General features: G+C 60.7%; 1 protein-coding gene across 1 annotated transcript in view; it reads right to left on the bottom strand.

Moving 5' to 3' along the window:
• The window catches only part of LOC119108008 (neurobeachin-like), a gene marked incomplete at its 5' end in the record, with an annotated part of 139,363 nt that overhangs the window by 9,747 nt on the left and 109,025 nt on the right, over positions 1–20,591 (bottom strand). Inside the window, 7 exon segments of the mRNA XM_037231593.1 lie at positions 3,189–3,366; positions 5,077–5,166; positions 5,512–5,606; positions 7,061–7,133; positions 8,001–8,153; positions 8,734–8,890; positions 9,288–9,391. Coding sequence (XP_037087488.1) covers positions 3,189–3,366; positions 5,077–5,166; positions 5,512–5,606; positions 7,061–7,133; positions 8,001–8,153; positions 8,734–8,890; positions 9,288–9,391 — 850 coding nt within the window.

Raw genomic sequence — 20,591 nt, 5'->3', positions numbered from 1 at the left:
CGGAGCCTAGCATCAGCCGTCCACAGCTACGCAGGGCTAACCTAGACAATTTTATGCCAACGATTCTTTCTCGAAGCTGTGTAATGATTCCTTTAGGTGAGCTGACAGAGCGTCCGCAGCCAGTGCTCAAGGCGGACAAACATGAAGCACGTGACATGCCCGTTTTTTTTTTTACCGACACCGTATTTACGGGAGTTCACAAACGAACTGTCACGGAAGTCCCATTCTTCAAAAGCGAATGAAGTGGGCGACTGGGTGGTGCTCAGTTTTCGTCACGCGGGCCACGTGTCGCGTTCACACGAGCTGGCAGGATGGATTTGGCTGCTTTCAACGGTGTTCACATTTTGTGCCACATCTCGGCACCCAGGGCTCAAGGCGACACGTGAGTAGCACACTTTGATAAGTAATGTCACGAGCCATCACCTCACAAAAAACATTTGGTCACAGGTGCCACGTGGCATGATGCGCACGTGCTAGGCAAGCAGTCGTTTTTTCAAAGGTTTGCTCGGTTTTGCCTAATTTCGGCCCCCAGGGCACGGGGCCACTCGGGAGTGACATGCTTCGACAGGCAATCTGACGGCCAATCACGTGGCGCAAAATTTGACGTCACGTGTGTCACGCGCACACCAGCTGTTAAGATGCACTTTGCCTATTTCGTCGGTTGTCGCGTTTTAGGCCACAATGTCTCGTCCAGAGCACGTGGTGGCACGGGACTGACATGCCGTGATAAGGAATTAGGCCGGCAGCCGTGTATTTTCGAGTGTGCACACACGTGGGTCACGTGTCACATCTATACGCTCCGGGAAGATTGAATTCGCTTTTTTAGGTCTGCCAGTTTTGTGCCACATCTCGGCACTCAGGGCGCGGAGTCACTAGGAGCGGCAGGTATTGATAAACAATCGATCGCACAATCACGTGGTGCATTGTTATGTCGCTACATATTGTAATGTCGCACGTGCTGCGCGTCACGCATTCATGAGTCAGCAAAATGAATTTGGTCGTTGTCCACCGTTTTTTTTTCTCTTCACATCTTGCACCATATATCGGCACATAGAGCAGCTAGAGGCGTAAAGCCAGCTGCAAAACACAGATGATTAATGTTTCCACCTTTAAAAGTAACCGCAACGAAGCAAACGTGCAAACGTTTGAACTCTTCTAATTCATAAATGCATTGCTGAGCTTCTGCCACACATATCACTATTGGGCAGACACCGCGTATTTGCAAAGCGGTCACGGCTGCTGATTGTCCGGGGCGACGTACTGTCGCCACGGCACTATGATCGGGGTGACATACTGGCATCACGCCACTATTATCGGGGCGACATACCGACATCACGGCACTATCACCGGGAGACATATTGTCACCACGTCACTATTATCGTGGGGGGGGGGGACACACCGTCATCACGGCATTATCATCGGGGCGACATACCGACATTACGGCATTATTATCGGGGCGACATACCGACATCACGGCATTATTATCGGGGCGACATAGTGGCATCACGGCATTATTATCGGGGGCGACATAGTGGCATCACGGCACTATTATCGGGGCGACATACTGACATCACGGCACTATTATCCCGGCGATATACTGGCATCACGGCATTATTATCGGGGCGAAATACTGTCATCAAGCACTATTATCGGGGCGCCATACTATCATCACGGCACTATTATCGGGGCGACATACTGGCATCACGGCATTATTATAGGGGCGACATACTGGCATCGCACCACTATTATCGGGGCGACATGCTACCACCACGACACTATTATCCGGGCGACGTACTGGCATCACGGCACTATTATCGGGACGACACACTATCATCACGGCACTATTATCGGGGGACATCCGGGAACCACTCCGCCCGGACCCGCAGCGCCGACCCCGGCTGCTGTAAATGCACGGCGGCTGTGGTCCATATACCACGATAAAGCCCTGCGGATGCCACCACAGTCCAGTTTTGAGCTTCTTTCCGAAACACGTCGGCAAAAGGCCTTTTTATGGAGCTTCTCGAATGGCGCCGCATCATGACAGCATTGTCCTTAACTAAATTCTATGCCATTTAATATCCGACCTGTAAGTTGTAAGCTCCGCCCATGTCTGGTTCCCGACGTACGACAATGTTCTGACATGACTTCACGGCGAAAAGTGCAAAATCAGCAACCCTCGTCTCTGTCTTAGCTACGTGAGCGCATGTCCTTATCCGCGCTTTTCAATGCATCGAGTGACCCTTTATCGTGACCCTTACCAATACCCGCAGCCTTCCCTAATGCCACAGGTCACCTCAGGTCAAAGCTTGAGAACCGCTTCAAATTGGCCCTGGACCCCGTCAAACTACACACCGAGTGAATGAGGAGCATCGCTTGGCTGGCAGTGGCGATTTGATGGTTATCCAAGGTGAAAACTGTGACAGGCAGAGACGGCAACAGCGACAGCGACGGAGACAAAGCCAGAGACAGCGACAGAAACAGACATAGCCGGCGGACAAAGATGAGATAGACATGACAACATCGTTAAAAAGAGCCAAGTAGCGTCAGCGGATCTTTAACGGTGCACTGATTTGGTCAATGAGCATGCAGATGGTAAGGGCGCGAGGCCATCCACGACCAAGGTCATGAAAGGTCAGTGAATGCCCTCGGATCACCTCCCACGAATCTTGTAAGTTTTGCTTGCCTTGGCATGACTCCGTTGTGTTCCGCGATCCAATGATACGTAGAGACAAAAAATACATGTTTTGACCTACTAAGCCCTAATCCGACAGGCCAACCATTGGAGACAAGATGACATGATCCAGGCCATTGCAATGCTACGAGGAGACGAGAGACACATGCTTGATCTAGTAAGACCTTATCTGGCGGGTCAACCACTGGAGACAACATCAAGTGATCCACGAGGAAGTTGGGAGATCGTTTGCGAGGCTACCGCCGGTTTTTTAAAAAAAATTCTGCTTCGGCACACCAGGTGTGGATTCCGTGATGGTTCCCACCAGAGCTCCTGCTCTGCCGAGGGAAGGCGGGGAGGCCGGCGACGCTGGCGGGGCTGAAGCCCACCGCTGAGAGCCCTAACTTCCGACACTATCCCGACAAGAGCTCCCTTCCTCCGCAGCCCCCCCCCCCCCCCCCGGAGCAGCTCCGCGGCGCGGCGCGGCCGTCGTCCCGCGCCGTCGGCCGCCACTCACTGTTGAAGAGCGGGTTCCAGCGGTTGACGGCGAACTGCTGGCTCTGCGTGACGGTGAGCACCGACGGCACGGTCAGCTGCGGGTACGTGTTGGCCGACATGTGCACGATCGGAGAGTTGCTCAGGAACTTCATGATCATGCAGACGTCGTCCGGCGGCGCGCTGAACATCATCGGCGACTGGCGGCGGGGCAGCGGCGGCGTCACGGACACGGCACTAGTCTTGCGCGTCACAACACCAGCTCGGCCACACATCACACCGACGGCCATCAACACCTCATCACGACACATCCACTCCTTGCTCACGGCGGGCCATTTCAGGGACGACCCGATGTCAAAAGGAGAAAGCAGAGGGCACACATAGGCGGCATTTTTTGTTACAATAGAACACAGCAATGCACAATACAATACCCGCTTGTAATGTGCTGAGGGTGGGCAATGAATCAGCACAAGCCCGGCCCCACTTACAGCCCCGTACACTTACGGCCCCACGTACAGCCCCAGTTCGCTACGGTGTGGCCTCCATCAGTCTCTGCGTGAAGCGTAGCTGAGCCCGTTGAGTGTGACGCGTACGTCTAAATGGATAAGTGGGGTGTTGTCCTCATGGAGATATGCTGCTGCTGACAAGTCCGGCACATTTTATGCACGAAACTCCGCGGCAGTTAAGCGATGTTCTTCCGATAAGCCTGCAGTGATTCACCGCAAAAATCGAATTTTTAAAACCCATCGAAGATTGCGCCACTCCACATCACGCTAATCAGGCAGATGTACCGACCGGTAACATTCCCTCCCCTCTTCCTTATCGTCTGTCGGAGCTCCCTCCTTGGCGGGACTGATACGAGCAGAGAGTGCAGCATCGCCAGTCGGTCTCGGGTCACATGCCCGGGCTGAGAACCCTACCACCACGATCGGCAGCCAGGCACAATCACCTCAGACGCTGGTGTCGCCTCATTCCGCCACCAGGATCGCCAATGTCGCCCCGTTAAGAATCTGGGATGATTGAGAGTCCTTTTCTTTAACCCCCACAATAACTGAACTTGCTCGACTTGTCTAAAACGACAACTGATGTCGCTCAGCACCCCGCCATGGTGGTTAAAGTTGCTCTGAACCCCGCCCAGATAGTTCAGGAGTCGCTCTGCATCCCGCCCAGATAGCTGAGGAGTCGATCAACACCCCGCCCGGATAACTGAGAAGTCGATCAACACCCCGCCCGGGTAACTGAGGAGCCGCTCGGCACCCCACCCGGATCGCCAGAGCTGTCCGGTATCTCGGCGGCCCGGGTGTCTGTCCGGTACCTCGGCGGCCCGGGTGTCTTGTCCGGTACCTCGGCGGCCCGGGTGTCTGTCCGGTACCTCGGCGGCCCGGGTGTCTGTCCGGTATCTCGGTGGCCCGGGTGTCTGCCCGGTATCTCGGCGGCCCGGGTGTCTGTCCGGTACCTCGGCGGCCCGGGTGTCTGTCCGGTACCTCGGCGGCCCGGGTGTCTGTCCGGTACCTTGGCGGCCCGGGTGTCTGTCCGGTACCTCGGCGGCCCGGGTGTCTGTCCGGTACCTCGGCGGCCCGGGTGTCTGTCCGGTACATCGGCGGCCCAGTGTCTGTCCGGTACCTCGGCGGCCCGGGTGTCTGTCCGGTTACCTCGGCGGCCCGGGTGTCTGTCCGGTACCTCGGCGGCCCGGGTGTCTGTCCGGTACCTCGCGGCCCGGGTGTCTGTCCGGTACCTCGGCGGCCCGGGTGTCTGTCCGGTACCTCGGCGGCCCGGGTGTCTGTCCGGTATCTCGGCGGCCCGGGTGTCTGTCCGGTACCTCGGCGGCCCGGGTGTCTGTCCGGTACCTCGGCGGCCCGGGTGTCTGTCCGGTACCTCGGCGGCCCGGGTGTCTGGCGTGGCCCGCTCACCAGGTGCATGGCCGAGCTGCGCGGAGGGTGCGGCTCCATCAGCAGCTGGGACGGCGTCTGGCCGAAACTGCGGATCTGGTTCTTGATGGCCTGTGGACGGACGGCGACACCGTCCACGGACGAATCAGCGACACGTCCACGGACGAATCAGCGCCGGGGCCCCGGGAAGGCGCGCCGTCGACGCAGGAGCTCACCTCACAAGCGAGCCAAAACGAGACGCGGTGTGCGCGCTGGATGGAACCAGCGACTTTGTCTGAACGCCTGGTTTGAACGTGGTCAGACCTCCAAGCGAGTAATGTCGCGACAGCTCCAACCGACGGTGTCAGCGGAAGACGCGAGCGATACGGAATGAAAGCAATACGAACGCAACAGACAATGCCTGTCACACAAACAACGCGGAAATAGCCGGAGCGCGGCCCCGGTCGTCGCACCCACCTCCTTCATGACCGGCTCGGTCAGCGAGTCCAGGTCCACGTTGCCCTCGTACGTCAGGTAGTAGAACACGTTGGTGGCCCTGACGGCCTCGGGGCCTGCCGGCAGGATCGGCCATGACGGCGCCGGGGGCGGAGAGTCTGGGCTCCGCTGCCCTGGCCCGCGGCACACGCGCACGCACTCGCCTGCCCGCCCGCCCACTCCTGGTCGCGGCGGCCGTGCCGAATTATCAAAGGTATAAATAACCGTCAACAGCGAGAGTCCACACGGTCTAGAACCGCCCGTCCATGATCGGCACAATTTTTGTAAGTTACATTGGCGCCGGTAAAGCAGATATCCAGGTAAGGAACCTGGCCACGGAAAACTTTTAAGATAGCTTGCAACGTCTCAAGTGCATGGGGACCAGGTAAGGCCAACGATCACAACATATATGCTTCTGAGACAGGTTATTGTTCGATCGAACTATCGGCAGTTATCTGCATCATGAGAAACACATCGCCAGCCACCATGACCTCCGTGCGCCCCATCACACTCCCCATCGAACTCAGCAGGCCGGATCATGACCCATCCACCTGTAGCGCCAACTGTTGGTCCCGACCACGCCCCTAGCCGCACACCCGACTCAGCCCAAGCCTCAGTCTCATCCTCAGCTCAGTCTCAGCCCAGCCTCGGCCTCAGTCTCAGCCTCCGCCTCAGCCTCAGTCTCAGTCTCAGCCTCAGCCTCAGCCTCAGCCTCAGCCTCAGCCTCAGCCTCAGCTTAAGCCTCAAACTCAGTCTCAGCCTCAGCTTAAGCCTCAAACTCAGTCTCAGCCTCAGCTTAAGCCTCAGACTCAGTCTCAATCTCGGTCTTAATCTCAGTCTCAGTATCAGTCTCAGCCACATCCTCAGCCTCAGCCTCAGCCTCAGTCTCAGTCTCGGTCTCAGCCCCAGTCTCAGCCTCAGCCTCAGCCTCATTCCAGTCTCCGTCTCAGCCTAAGCTTAAGCCTGAGACTCAGTCTCAGTCTCGGTCCCAGTCTCAGCCTCAGCTTAAGCCTCAGACCCAGTCTCAATCTCAGTCTTAATGTCAGTCTCAGCCCCAGTCTCAGCCTCAGCCTCAGTCCTGGTCTCAGCCTGAGCTTAAACCTCAAACTCAGTCTCAGTCTCAGTCTCGGTCTCAGTCTCAGCCTCAGCTTAAGCCACAGACCCAGTCTCAATCTGTCTTAATCTCAGTCTCAGTATCAGTCTCAGCTTCAGCCTTAGCTTAAGCCTCAGACTCAGTCTCAGTCTCAGTCTCAGCTTAAGCCTCAGACTCAGTCTCAATCTCAGTCTTAGTCTCAATCTCAGTATCAGTTTCAGCCACATCCTCAGCCTCAGTCTCAGCCCCATCCTCAGTCTCAGTCTCAGTCTCAGCCTCGGCCTCGACCTCGACCTCGACCTCGGCCTCGGCCTCGGCCTCAGCCTTAGCCTCAGCCTCAGCCTCAGCTTCAGTGTCAGCCTCAGTGTCAGCCTGTCTCAACCTCAGCCTCAGCCTCAGCCTCAGCCTCAGCCTCAGCCTCAGCGACTGCCGACTCACCGCGCTGCTTGTAGCCGAAGATGAGGTCGATCCACTGGTGCAGCTGGCACGAGACGATCTCCGACTCGAGGGCCTGCCACAGCGTAACACACGTGCCACTGTGACCTCGCCGTCACGAACGGCCCGAAGAACGCGCCACCGTCTGGGCAAGACATGACAAGGCGTGCAGTCCGCTAAGCAGACAACGCGGTTTTCATACACGCAACGTCATCCAAGGAGAGACGGAACACGAAGAGATGGTGCCTGATTTACTCATCCCAGCTACAGATTACGCTATCACCCCAACCAGAACTGACAGCATGGTCAGATTGCACCAATGTCCCTGTGATCGAGCAATGAAGGATCTCTCCAGCAGCGGCGCCTGACAACACACCAGGCCCATGTCCGCGGAGCGCCGGCAGAGTCGCCGCGCACTCTATCGGTGCCACGTACTGACGTACTGCCGCGCGCTCTGTCAGCGCCGCGTACTGCCGCGCGCTCTGTCGGTGTCACGTACTGCCGCGCGCTCTGTCGGTGCAACGTACTGCCGCGGGCTTCTGCCATGCACTGCCGCGCGCTCTGTCGGCGCCGCGTACTGACGTACTGCCGCGCGCTCTGTAAGCGCCGCGTACTGCCGCGCGCTCTGTCGGCGCCACGTACTGCCGCGCGCTCTGTCGGTGCCACGTACTGCCGCGCGCTCTGTCGGCGCCACGTACTGCCGTACTGCCGCGCGCTCTGTAATCGCCGCGTACTGCCGCGCGCTCTGTCGGCGCCACGTACTGCCGCGCGCTCTGTCGGTGCCCGCGAGCTCTGTCGGCGCCACGTACTGCCGCGCGCTCTGCCACGCACTGCCGCACGCTCTGTCGGCGCCGCGTACTGCCGCACGCTCTGTCGGCGCCGCGTACTGCCGCGCGATCTGTCGGCGCCGCGCACTGCCGTACGTTCCGTCGGTGCCACGTACCAGCCGGTTGGTGCGAACGAAGTGTTCGGGTGAGTGCGCCCAGGGCGGCAGCGCCACCGAGTCCACGGTGACGCCCTCCTCCGTCTGGCCCATCTTGTACTGCGAGCTGTTGATGAACATCTCGGGCAGGTAGTAGAACTCGGGCACCAGCTCCTGTGGGAGCGGACGGCGCGGGGTCAGGGCGGAGTCGGGGAGGGGTCAGGGTGCGGCAGGAGACGCGACGGCGCGCGCGCCGCCACCCCGAGCTCGTGGCGCCATCTGCCGCTGGTTGGCGGGCGGAGCACGCCTTGCCTGACCTCCGAACACAGGGTTGGCGGTGACGGGACGCGCGGCGGCGCATGCCCCCATACGGCTACCAAAGTGAAACACTGAGCCCGTGCCGTGAGGCGGGCTTTCGGGTTGGGCCAGCCAGCTGCGTAGACGCACGAGACACCTCTGCTTGGCCCGGGCCATCAACTTTGTACACCACATGCATCATCAAACACGTCCAGTTGCCAGCGTAATAAAGAAGGCCCTGAGCGAGTCCGATACATGTCAAAGCGTTGACATCACATGCTCGCATGGCCAGACGGACCGCGGCAGCCCCGCCACACGAGCCAGGCGGCCGACAGCTGACGAACACCATCGAACACCGGCAACAGCAGCCAGCGCCCGGCACCGGCCGCGCGCCTGCCAGCCCGTCCGGTCCGGCGGCGCACAGCCACGGTGCCGTCCGGGAGCAGCGCGACCGCACCTTGACGTCACTGGTGTCGCGCTGGCAGTTCTTCCAGGAGAGCAGCACCGAGGAGAACAGCCGGTTGGGGTGGTCGAACTTGCCCTCCTGCAGCGCCAGGAACATGGTGGTGAACGGCTCCAGCCGCACCAGCCAGTTCAGCGTGAACGCCGACGTGCTGAAACACAACGCGACCTTAGGTCAGGTCACGGTAGGACAGGGCGGTGCAGCACAGGCCAGGTCAGCGTGAGGCAGTCTTGCGGTGTTCGTGCGGCGCGGTGCTCGCCTTGTGGCGTTAGTGGTGACCGGCGCCGGCGGCCGCTTGCTGCTGGATCGTCCGGCGTTATCCCGCGTCACTACTGAGAAGGCTACAACACACCAGCGTCGCCCACCTCCGACTAAAAAGGACGACTTCGAACATTCAGATGATTGGGGCAGACTAACGTCGCGCCCAGCGTGACGACGTGAAACGCCTGATGCTCGTGATCCCGCGCTCTGATCACGGGTCTACGCAGCAGGCGGCGCAGCCGAGACCGGCCCCGAGTGTGCCGGGGAGCGCGCGCCGGCCGACAGACCTGTAGTGCGTGCCGTAGTGGAACGGCGGGATCTGGTCGTGCTCCCAGCTGCTGTAGCGCTCCTCGAAGAATGACTTGCGCGTCGGGTTCAGGGCTCCCACCGGCTGCGGGCGGCACCAGAGCGCGGTCCGAGTCTGGCGTGTTACAACACCGAGCAGGCGCCAGCTGACCCCTAGGGCCCACGTCTCTGGCCAGCTGCTCGCGCACGGCGCGGGCACCTCCATACAGTGACGTCACAAGGTCGCGTCAAGACCGACTGAGTAAAAACACAGCGCGTGCCACGTCCTGCGCACGGCAGTGTTTAGCCACACTGCACCGGTGACCCTACCCAGCACCAGTGGACAGGGGGGGGGGGGGGTCAGCTGCGGAGATGGGTGTGTAAGGGGGGGGGGGGGCAGCTCGAACACCAGGCGCGGTGGACATACTGCGGTGACCGTTTATTTGCGTGCGCGGGGAGCGAGTGAGTGACACGTTCATTACAGCCGGCTGTTTGGCATATTGCGAGCCTAATAACAATACATTGTGGCCATCCGGCCGGCGGCCTAATGGCCTGGCCCCGACGACAGGCCGGCGGCGACGCCGACACCCCGAAGAGACTGCCATCGGCCCGGTGACGGACGTCCACAATGAACTGCTCACGGACATTCCCACTGACGACTGAAACGCCCCAACGATGCATCGGGACGTCTGTGGTGACTGGCTGACACTGCCCGCCACTCACTGACGGGCGCGCGCAATGTCATGCCCGCCTGACATGGCTGACATTCCTGATGAGGTCACGCACTGACACGCTCTATGACAGACCGGCCGGCAATCGCAAAGACAGACCGACTGGCATTCCGAATCATAGACAGGCGGAAGCCACGCTACACGCAGCTTTGAATGATGGTCTCATTGTTAAAGCGTAACGACGGCTGGATAGAGTAGAAATATACACTAATGGGCGTGACAACGCACTAAACCTGAAAATATTTTCTGTAAAGATAACATCTTTTCCAGACGCCGTAACGGTGCCAAACAAATCTTTTCACCGCAAACCGGGTTTTGAAGTACCGACATCGATGTGTGCCAGCGTCATTCGAACGCACGCTCGCCACCCGAAAGAATGTGCGACATAAAGCAAACGCGACGGACTCAACTGTCACGGAAAAATACGTCCCCGAAACCGGTTGCAATACATCAGTGCACACGCTGCCCCGGATTCCAGGAGAAGCGGACATCAAGGAAGCAGCTGCATGTTTGTAAACCAATGCGAGGAAACGCAGAAGAAAACCATGATCGCCGAGGTGGAATGTGAACAAACCCGTCAAAGATTGTCACATACGGACCCAGACCATCCTAAGCAAATCTGGTGACCAATGATCAGTTGAAAACTTCAAACAGCTGAAAACAAGCATCGTTGACATCACTCTGGAAAGCTGGGACCACACCGCTCCGCAACAGCTGACAGCACGTAACACGTGGCCTCGGACAGCCCGAGCGGCACGAGCGTGCGCCACGTGAGACTGACCTTGGAAAGGTCGCGGTAGTTGCTGGGCAGGCTGAGGTCGAGCTCGGGCGACTCGTAGTTGGTGATGACCCACGGGAACACCGGGTACTGGTTCAGGTCGTTGTACGTCCGACCTGAACACAGCCCGTACCCATCAGCCACTGAGGTCATAAGCTTAACAAGAGCCGGCCGTGAGCCTATTACTGCGCATCATCTGCAGGACATACCGAGCAGTTTAGCATGCCTTAGGGACATCTGCTTGATTTGATCATCACGGGTAAAAGGCTGATGGGGGACCGAGTTCGGGTTCACGAATCACCATTACGGTCTTTTATTCCCAGCAGGTTTTGAACAGCTCATAGGACCAGAAACCGGTCTGGAATAGTAACTGGGAGTCAAACATGACGGTGCAGGGTCACGCAGTCACGCCTAGCAAATATCTACAACTACAGCAAATGTATTTTTCGACTACGCTTTGGTACGAAATGACCCAAATGCCCCCAACTGCTGTCCAGCTGCTATGACATGAGCTGCCTAAGGTCTTACAAGAGGCCTGTTTACTGTCAACACCAGAATACGGCGCCAGTATGGGTCAGGACGAGCTCTTCTACGGCGGTCCAGGGCCGACTGTCGCGTTAACAGGAGCAGCAGCCGCCTGGCCGTCGGGCCGCCGTCACGGCAGTGCGAGCGCCGCCCGCGCTGACCCCGTCACACACTGCCCGCCGGCGCCGCCCTCTGCCGCGGACGTGACACGCGTCCCGGCGCGCCCGCCCGCCCGGCGCCGGTGCTGCCCGGCGCCGGCCGGCCGACCACCGGCGCCGGCCGGCCTGCACCCGCCAATTAGCCGGCAGCCGAGTGCAGGCAGCGCCGTAACTAACGCAGCGCTGCTGACGGCTCCATTGCGCGCGACAGGAGGCCACGGCCGCGGCCATGACGCCGCCGGCGCCGCCGCGCCGCCGCGCCGCCCGCCCGGTACGGCACGGCGCGCAGCCGCAGCTCATTGTTCCGCCGGGAAGCGGCGAGCGGCCGGCGCGTCCGAGCGCCGTCCGCCTGAGTTATCGCGGCGATGAGCGCGGTTACGGCACCGCCGGCCGCAGCTAAGTGATTAAAAGGGGCCGCTACATGGCTGCCCAGCGCGTTACCTGCGGTTATGGGGCGTTCGGGCTCATAACCGAGACATAACGTTTACCGCGAGCTGGGAGCGCCGTTACGGTCTCGTTTCGGCGCGGTGCGCGGAAATTCTGCTGAGGCGTCTTCATTACCCCGTCCCCCCCCCCCAATTTGGTATAACACACCTGGCCACCAGACAGCGCCTCGCGTGTAATAGCCCTCGGCGTCGGCCGGTTCCGCGTGTTGCGCTCCCGGCTCGTCGGTCGGCCGGCGCAGCGGGCGGGCGGAGCCTTGCAGGGCGAGGCGACGCGCCATTGGAGTCGCTCGCCGTCGCCATGACGACCGGCCGGCCGCGCGTCGGCGGGCGGACGGACGCCGCACTCACCGGCGATGGTGTTGAGGAACATGAGGTACTCGAAGTTGGAGATCTCGCGTCGCTGCCACTTCTGCACCATGTTGGAGGCGCGGAACAGCTGACGCGGCGCCATCATGGACGCCCGCCTGCCGAGCAGCGGCGCCGCGGTCAGCGCCACAGCCGCGCTCCGTCAGTTAGTGGTCCGTTTACGACATATGTAAACATCCCGGGTGTAAGAACGGTGGTTGCTGGCTGAGGTTACTCCCACATGAATTGGAAGCGAGCGCACCACTAAATAATTAACGACATCACGAACAAGCTCACACCATTAAGCAAACAGCACACTTGCCAACATGACGTTAACTCCAACCCAGTGCATAAAACATCAACCGGGTAATCACTGATTAAAAGAACAGCAACCAACACAAACGAGGTTCTTGCACGGTCCTTTCGTGCAACCGTTCACGGTCCACCACACGGAAGAGTTCTGCCAGCATAGCCAGCGTGGGGATCGGCGGTGGTGATGGATGCAGCCCACGTCTCTGTGCGTATCTGCTTGCACCGGGCTGCACCAGACACAGCGGAATGTTCCTCCGGCCGCCGGCCCAGCCCTGTCGGTCCCGTCATCAGCAGCGGCGGTCGGCTCGACTCTCCCCCCCTCCCCCTCCTCGGAAGCCTAGTCCGCCGGCGTCCCCTCCCCCCCCCCCGCCTGGTCGCCTGTCAGTGACGACCGAAGCCGTGGAAGCCCAGCCATCTCCTCCGTCTTGCTGGTCAAGCTCCTCAAGGGAAACATTGACTATGCATGGAGTAGTGGTTAGCTCGGGCCCGGCCTCACAATCTGATGGACCAGGTGAAATAACTCGAAATAGTTTACCTTTTGGAGACCGTGTGGAAACTGTTGGAAACAGTCGCAATATGTTGGCTGGACGCCGGTCACAGTGCACTGGACCATGTGCCTACATAGTGTTCATTGACCAACCTGCCTTGCTGTAGCTACAGCGAGTCGCATTTGAGGCCACTTTCGGAAGAGGTGGCAAAGGATTATCACGCGCGCACCTGTGCGCAGCGATCACATCGCTATATGACTCGCAAGCCGGCACTTTGTACAGCTGGCTCTATGTATCGGCCTGTCTAGATTGCCGAGAACGGAAATAAATGCTTCCACCACAGGAAATGTGTGGGTCCATGATTTGCCCACGATTACGCGTGATTGTGTCTGGACACGGCGTCCACAGTTTTGCAAGCGTGACAGTTGGATTTTTCCTCTGTCCGCATCAGTCAAACCATCTCGCTACGACGCCTGGCCAGAGGTCAGGACCTGTCTCAAGCCCGCGCCCTTCAGGTTTCTCCCCAACGGATAACTGTGCGCTTTCCCGGTCAATCGGGGGTGAAGGGAAACAGCGGCGCCAGCACAAACTTACAGAGATACGTCGCCTGATCAAACAGCCTAAATTGAGGCCTTTTTAGAATATGACGCTCTGAAATATTACACGGCGTTAAAAAAATTGTGCGACTCGCTGCTGAAAGCTTCATGTCTGTGCGATCAGTAGGAGCAAACCCTGGAGGCTGTCGAGAGCGTTACGGGCGTTACGGGCGTTACGGGCGTGACGGCCGGGTCGGCCCGCGGAAGCCGCCACACTTCCCGGCCGCTGACGTCAGACTCGCTCAGCCTGTCGCCTCGCTCGCACCAGTGCTACTTCCAAAAACGGCGTTTTGAACGGGGCTGCCGGTTCGCAGTGTGACGCCATGCCCGGGATATTGGAGACCTGAACTCCCGAACAAGTTCAGAATTTTCCTCCGAAACAATTTCCAACTTCTGGAAAAATTCCATAGGAACTCAGCACGATGAATAGCCTTCTGGGAAATGGACCCCATTCGATTGCTTAACCGGGTGCTCCTTGTTTAAGACACGGGCATGGGAAACTACCTTTTGCCATGCAGACAGAAACCTTCCAAAGATCATGACGGAGACATTGCAATTTCAATAAAATTATTTCCAAACGACGCCTTATAAGCTCCAAGCTGGGCTCCACGCACACGGGTGCCAGCACAGCGCAGTTGCAAACATCCACAGCGCAGGCCACTTCTCCTGCTTTACGCCCCTTCACCGAGGACATTTATTCTCGGCCGCCGGTGCCGCCAGCTGCGGTGGGAGCAGCACAAGAGCTCACGCCCTGCCCGAACGGCCGGGGGGGGGGGGGGGCGTGCGCCCCCGGGTGGGGGGGGGGGCGGGGTGGGCAGGCGCGCCGGCGTCCAGCCGCCACCATCGTTCATCATCAGCGACGACGTCACATTTATCTCCGGCCGACCAAAACAAATCGTCATCTCGTCGCGGCTGATTCGTGGCCCGGGGCGGCGGGCGCGCGGCCGCCATCTGCTGCCCGCCTCCGCCGCCGGCTCCCGTCACCGCGCCATACCCACGCCTCGGTTCGTCAAACTACGAGCTTACGCGCTTTCGAAATCGCGCTGAGAAACCACAGATCAACATTGGCTGATGTTGCATTACTTCTGCTTTCAAGGGAGCGGCGAACAGAACGTGTCGCTGACGGCTCGTTCTCTGTCGCTTATGGGGAACGCAATGCGCGCATTAGAACCGAGTGGATTCGTCTCCGCTTTCCGAGCCTCAGCAGTGGTCGGTCTGCTCCCCGCTCCGGCAGCAGCTGATGAGGTCTCACCTGGTCTGCGGAATGCCGTACTTGACGCCGACGCCGACCCGCGGCAACACCTTGATCACCTTCTTTACCGTGGCCGAGTCGGGGAAGTTGAACATGACGGAGGCTGCGGGCCACAGTCGGCGTGTCAAGGCCGTGACGGGGAGGGGACCGCTGAGAACGACCGGCACTGTCGGCCCGACACGGCACGGCACGGCACGGCACGGCACGGCACGGCAAGGCGTGGCACGTCATGGCGCGGCATGGCGCAGCACGGCACGGCACGGCACGGCACGGCACGGCACGGCACGGCACGGCACGGCACGGCACGGCGCGGCGCGGCGCGGCACGGCGCGGCACGGCACGGCACGGCGACAAACCGGCCACGTCGACCAAAAGGTTGATGCGGGCTGGACTAGTACGGAGAGAACTGCAGCGTAGTTTGGTTTTGCCGGAACTCCACCGGCAGGGGTCCAGTCCCATATGACGACGGAAGGACTGCTTTCACCACATGGCAGCCGCGTCGCAAGACAGTCCGTCATGCTGAGAGACAGTCACATGCATTTCAAAGAGACTTTGCTGATAGTAAATAAACCATTCGGAACCCAAGCTTTTTTCTTTTCCCCATCTCCATCTATTCATCATCCCCACCATTATTTGGAGCTTTAAACGATCACACCTTGGACGATAGTGCGCAAAGGTTCTGTCCATAAATTCGACCCTAAACGAAGCCCCACACCACCGAAGACTCACGGGACGTAGCAGCCCAAGTCCCGGCTATTATTTTGAGACGTGAGTTCGAGAGACGCGAACACCAGGGTGTTGCTTTACTTTGTAACCGGCGTGACGCATTGCGACTGTCTACATCAGTGGGACAAAGTCATTGACAGTTAATGCGGATTACTTCGAATAGGTACCGTTATCGGCGCCCGACATTTACTGTCGAACCCGTCGAATGGCAAGGCGGTAACACAGAGCGGCGATAACACGGAGCGGCTGCAGTAACACGGAGCGGCGGTAACACGGGGCGGCGGAAACACGGGGCGGCGGAAACGCGGAGCGGCGGCTGTAACACGGAGCGACGGCAGTGTAACACGGAGCGGCGGCGGTAACACGTAGCAGCGGTGGTAACACGGAGCGGTGCCGGTAACACAGAGCGGCGGCGGTAACACGGACCGGCGCCGTTAATACGGAGCGACGGCGGTGGTAACACAGAGCGGCGGTGGTAGCGAGGAGCGGCGGTGGTAACACGGAGCGACGGCGGTAACATGGAGCGACGGCGGTGGTAACACGGAGCGGCGGCGGCTCGGAGGCCATCTCCGAGCCAGCTGGACAGGGCCGGCCGGGTGCCGCGTCAGCCAGTCACCGTGTTTGCTGTGGCCCGCCGGGTAGTCACTGGTGGATGGGGAACACGACCCCGGCCGGGCCAGACGTCACGTGCTGAGCTGGACAGGTTCAGGACCGGGCCGGAGCTCAGATGCTGACCAGGACAGGTCCAGGACTGGGTCAAAGGTCAGATGATGGCTAGGACAGGTCCAGGATCGGGGTGGTAATCAGATGCTTGGCAGAATGGGTTCAGGATCGCGGTGGTAGTCAGATGCTGGGCAGGACAAGTCCGGGATCGGGGTAGTAGTAGTATGCTGGATGGGACAGCCCACGGCTGGGTCGCAGGTCGACTGCTAGCCCGCGAATACCCGACCAAAGCGACAACTAGAAGACGGCACCATTCCAAGACCACTGCAAAATCCCATGGGGCTGCATCAGCCGCGGTGCGTGATCGTCTGGTAGCCAGCGTCCACAGCTCTCCCGTGGGAGTACGAGTCCGAATTTCGGTTGCAGCATAGTCTCGAGGCGCCTTTGCCACCCATGTCATCGCTGGCACTCACTGAGGCAGCTCGAAGAGCCGTGCGTGGCGTTCCCGTAAGAGCAAGAGATGCTCCAATTCCATCCCCTGCCCGGCGCGAGCGCTCTCCAGCAGGTTTCTGCGCCCACCGTCCGCTACACAGCCCAATCAGCGGCCCTCGTCAAGCCCGCCGCCCACAAGACATCACCCGTGTCTGCCTGCGCGGTGCTCCGCCGAACCCATCACCGCCATCCGACGGGACTGCGCGGTCCAGCCGGCGGCGCGCGTAAAAACCGCGCGCCGCCGGAGGCCGCCCCGGCGCATAAAAACCGCGCGCTGTTTGTTTTTGCCGCGCCGGCCTGTCCGGCGTCCGGCGCGGCGGGCCTGGGTGGGCTCGCCGGGAGCGGCCGTCGCCGAGCGCCGCCGTCACCATCGCCACCGCACGCCCGGGACGGACGGGAGACCGCGCGGGCAGTGGGCAGCGGGGTATCAGGGACGACTCAGCAGGGGCGGGAGCGACGGGAGTCGTCTCAGGAGCCGGACGTCACTCTGAAAGGTGGGAGGAGTGGGCGCCGATGGGATCTGACATGGGCATGGTCCGAGACAGGCCGGTCGTTAGCTCGGGATCCGCCTGAGATCGGGCTGGAGCTTCGCACCGCTGGATCTGGACCTGGATCCGGAGGTCAGATCCGGAGCCGAACCGAACGTGCTCCGGACTATTTGTCCGTGTCGACGCGGCAAGCTGTGCGGAGCACGCGTCCGGACAGCGCTCACATGCGGCGTGAGACCACCGTCACCACACTCTCCGGACGCCCTGGCCCAGCCACACCCTCCGGACGCCCTGGTGCCAGCCACCGTCACCACTCTCCGGACGCCCTGGTGCCAGCCACACCCTCCGGACGCCCTGGTACCAGCCACCGTCACCACACTCTCCGGACGCCCTGGTGCCAGCCACCGTCACCACACTCTCCGGACACCCTGGTACCAGCCACCGTCACCACACTCTCCGGGCGTCCTGGTGCCAGCCAGCTAGCTCTCCGGATATCCTGGTGCCCGCCAGTTCTCTGGACGTCCTGGTGCCAGTCAGCTCTCCGGACCTCCTGCTGTTAACCAACTCTACGGACGCCCTGGTGCCAGCCAGCTCTGCGATGGCCGCTGCATAAGCTGGTGAGCGGCCGAGCCTGTCAGCTGTGGCGGCCGGGTGCCTCCGACTGCGGGTGTTGGGGTGCGGGTGCACGGACACGGTTGCGGGTGCGGTAGCACGGCCCGCCGGGCGGGGCACTCACTTCTGGAGGCGAGGAATATCTCGATGGCCGTGTTCTGCAGCAGGTAGCGGCGCGAGAAGATGGCCCGGATCTCCGTGAAGTGCCATTTGCCGTGCACGTGGTCACAGTAGCGTAGCACCTGCAGCAACCGCAGAGACAGTGACATCAGACGTCAGCAGCGCGGGGTCAGCCGTGGGCGATGGCGTGGCGCTTCGCTAGACCGGTGCCTCGTTGACCAAACCCATTAACTACAGGTTTAAGCGATACGAAAACAGCGCAATCATGTCTTGTGAGAAATCCGCAATATATCAAGGCAGTATATTTCCGTCCTAACCTCTTCATGAAAAGATGCTTACATTCGGCAAAATGCTTAAGATTCATGTAAACAAACCTGATATGCAGATGGCATGCACTCTCCACAAATTCGACGTTCGCTAGATTCCATGACATCGTTTGATGGGTTAGCGGTACCACATCAGGGCGTGACATCGAATTCACTCACGACTGAACACAAGCAAGCAAACTACCACCTACCCAAAATTACCTAATACGTCATGTGAATGTTTCCTCACCAACTCAACATCAGCCATAACTCACGCGTGACGTATCAGTACGAGTCCCAACAAGCCACATATGAGTTCGCCGGAGCCCATTTGGTTAAGATGGCGTAGGTGCTAGCAAAATACCGCAGATGCGGTCGTCGAATTCCACAGAAGCTGTGCGGCTGACACATTCGTTAACCAAAACTGACTTATGGACGAGCTCTCTCCAACCCAACCACGCATGCACGGGTCCACTGTCGCGAACGTAACTTCTGAACTGTTCCGGAAATGACCATAAAGCAGCCTGGGGAGCGCTTCCTGACTACACCACCCCTGCACCACACGTGACGGCGGCCGGTGAGCCCACTGCCCGAAGCAGAAGCAGGCCAACCGGCAACGACATGATAGTGCGACGATAGCCGACAACAGTCGACCCATTGCACCACCTGCAACACTAACCAGATCACGCCCGACAGCCGAGTCGTGCGAGAGGGGAGGGGGCACATGCGGGAGGGGGAGTAACGAGCGGCCGTAAATCCTGCGCCGACGAGGTGGCAGCGACGTGCGGAAATGGCGCCATCGACTCGCTCGTAAACCGAGCCGTCATTACCGGCTCCGAGAGCGACGACGCCGAGCGGCGGCGCGGCGGGGCTGATGCATTACACGGCAAGTGCGGCATCGCTGCGAGATGGCCGTAGCCATGACAGATCTGGCATTCTTGGCGAGCCGTCGCTGTACGACACAGCACAGCGACGACGCCACGTATCGTCACGCGGGAGCCGAGCCGACGTCGCCACTCTGATGGCACTGAAGACGGGCGGTCGGCGTCACCAGATGGCAGCGGTGCCGCCCAGCGGAGCTCCACTGTTGGAGGGGTGACGCCGCCGGCCGTCACCAGACGGCAGCCATGCCGCCCAGCGTAGCTCCACTGCTGGAGGGGTGACGCCGCCGGCCGTCACCAGATGGCAGCGGTGCCGCCCAGCGGAGCTCCACTGCCGGAGGGGTGACGCCGCCGGCCGGCACCAGACAGGCAAGCCGTAGCCGGCCGCGAGCGGAGAGCTCCACTGCTGAGGGGGGACGCCGCCGGCCGTCGCCAGACGGCAGCGGTGCCGCCGAGTGGTGCTCCACTGCTGGAGGGGTGACGCCGTCGGCCGTCACCAGACCGGCAGCGGCGACGCCCAACGGAGCTCCGACTGCTGAGTCAGGTGACGCCCGCCGGCCGTCAGCCGCCAGCTGACGCGCAGGGGCGCCACCGGGCGTGATGTCAAGGAGCTGGAGCAGCTGTATGACGCTGCTGCCAAGACTGTTGTCACACACGTCACGTCCGCGTCGTGCCATGGACAAGGTCGAGCCGGGGGATCATCCGTTGCTTGATCGACAACTCAGGGCAGCGCCCGTTTCTGCCCTACTATCTAAACGCGAGCCAAACCCGCGGAGGGGTCAGTCCTGCCACATGCCGATCAGCCGGTCCCAATCCACGCACATATACCCCTGGCCCTTGCGCCAACGGGCCACCCGCCAGGCCATCGCGCCCCCTTCTGCTGGTCAGCATTTTCTGGAGCTCTACAACCAGCCCGGAAAGGCCCGGGTGAGGATCGCACCCCCGGCTCACAGGGCCCACTCTGCTGGGGTGTGGTCCAGTGAGGAGCGACACCACCGGTTCCCGGGCCCACTCTGCTGGGGTGTGGTCCAGTGAGGAGCGACATCCCGGTTTTCCGGGGCCCACTCTGCCAGGGTATGGCCCGACCCGGCCCAGTCCCGCCCGCCCGCTGCAGGCCCGACCCGACGGGTCCGGAGACCGGACGCGGCGGGTCCGTCGAGCGCCGCCCGGCAGGTGGTGGGCGGCCCGGTGCGGCCGGCCGGCGGCGCGTGGCTGGGCGAGCGGGCCCCGTCCGTCCGTCCGTCCGTCGCGGGCCATTAGGGCGCGGCGTTAATTCAGCCGGGCCGGCGCCGATCGAAGCCCGACGACAGGCTGATGTAACGGCCGCCACTTGATGGGATTGGGACCGCCCGCCGGCCGGCCGGCCGGCACGTGTCGCGGTGAGCTGC

This window comes from Pollicipes pollicipes, unplaced genomic scaffold (assembly GCF_011947565.3).
Source record: "Pollicipes pollicipes isolate AB1234 unplaced genomic scaffold, Ppol_2.1 Scaffold_6686;HRSCAF=7923_pilon_pilon_pilon, whole genome shotgun sequence".
In the NCBI taxonomy this organism is placed as follows: Eukaryota; Metazoa; Arthropoda; class Thecostraca; order Pollicipedomorpha; family Pollicipedidae; genus Pollicipes; species Pollicipes pollicipes.
Note: the sequence above shows the minus strand (reverse complement) of the source record. Positions and strands in the feature narration are given on the sequence as shown.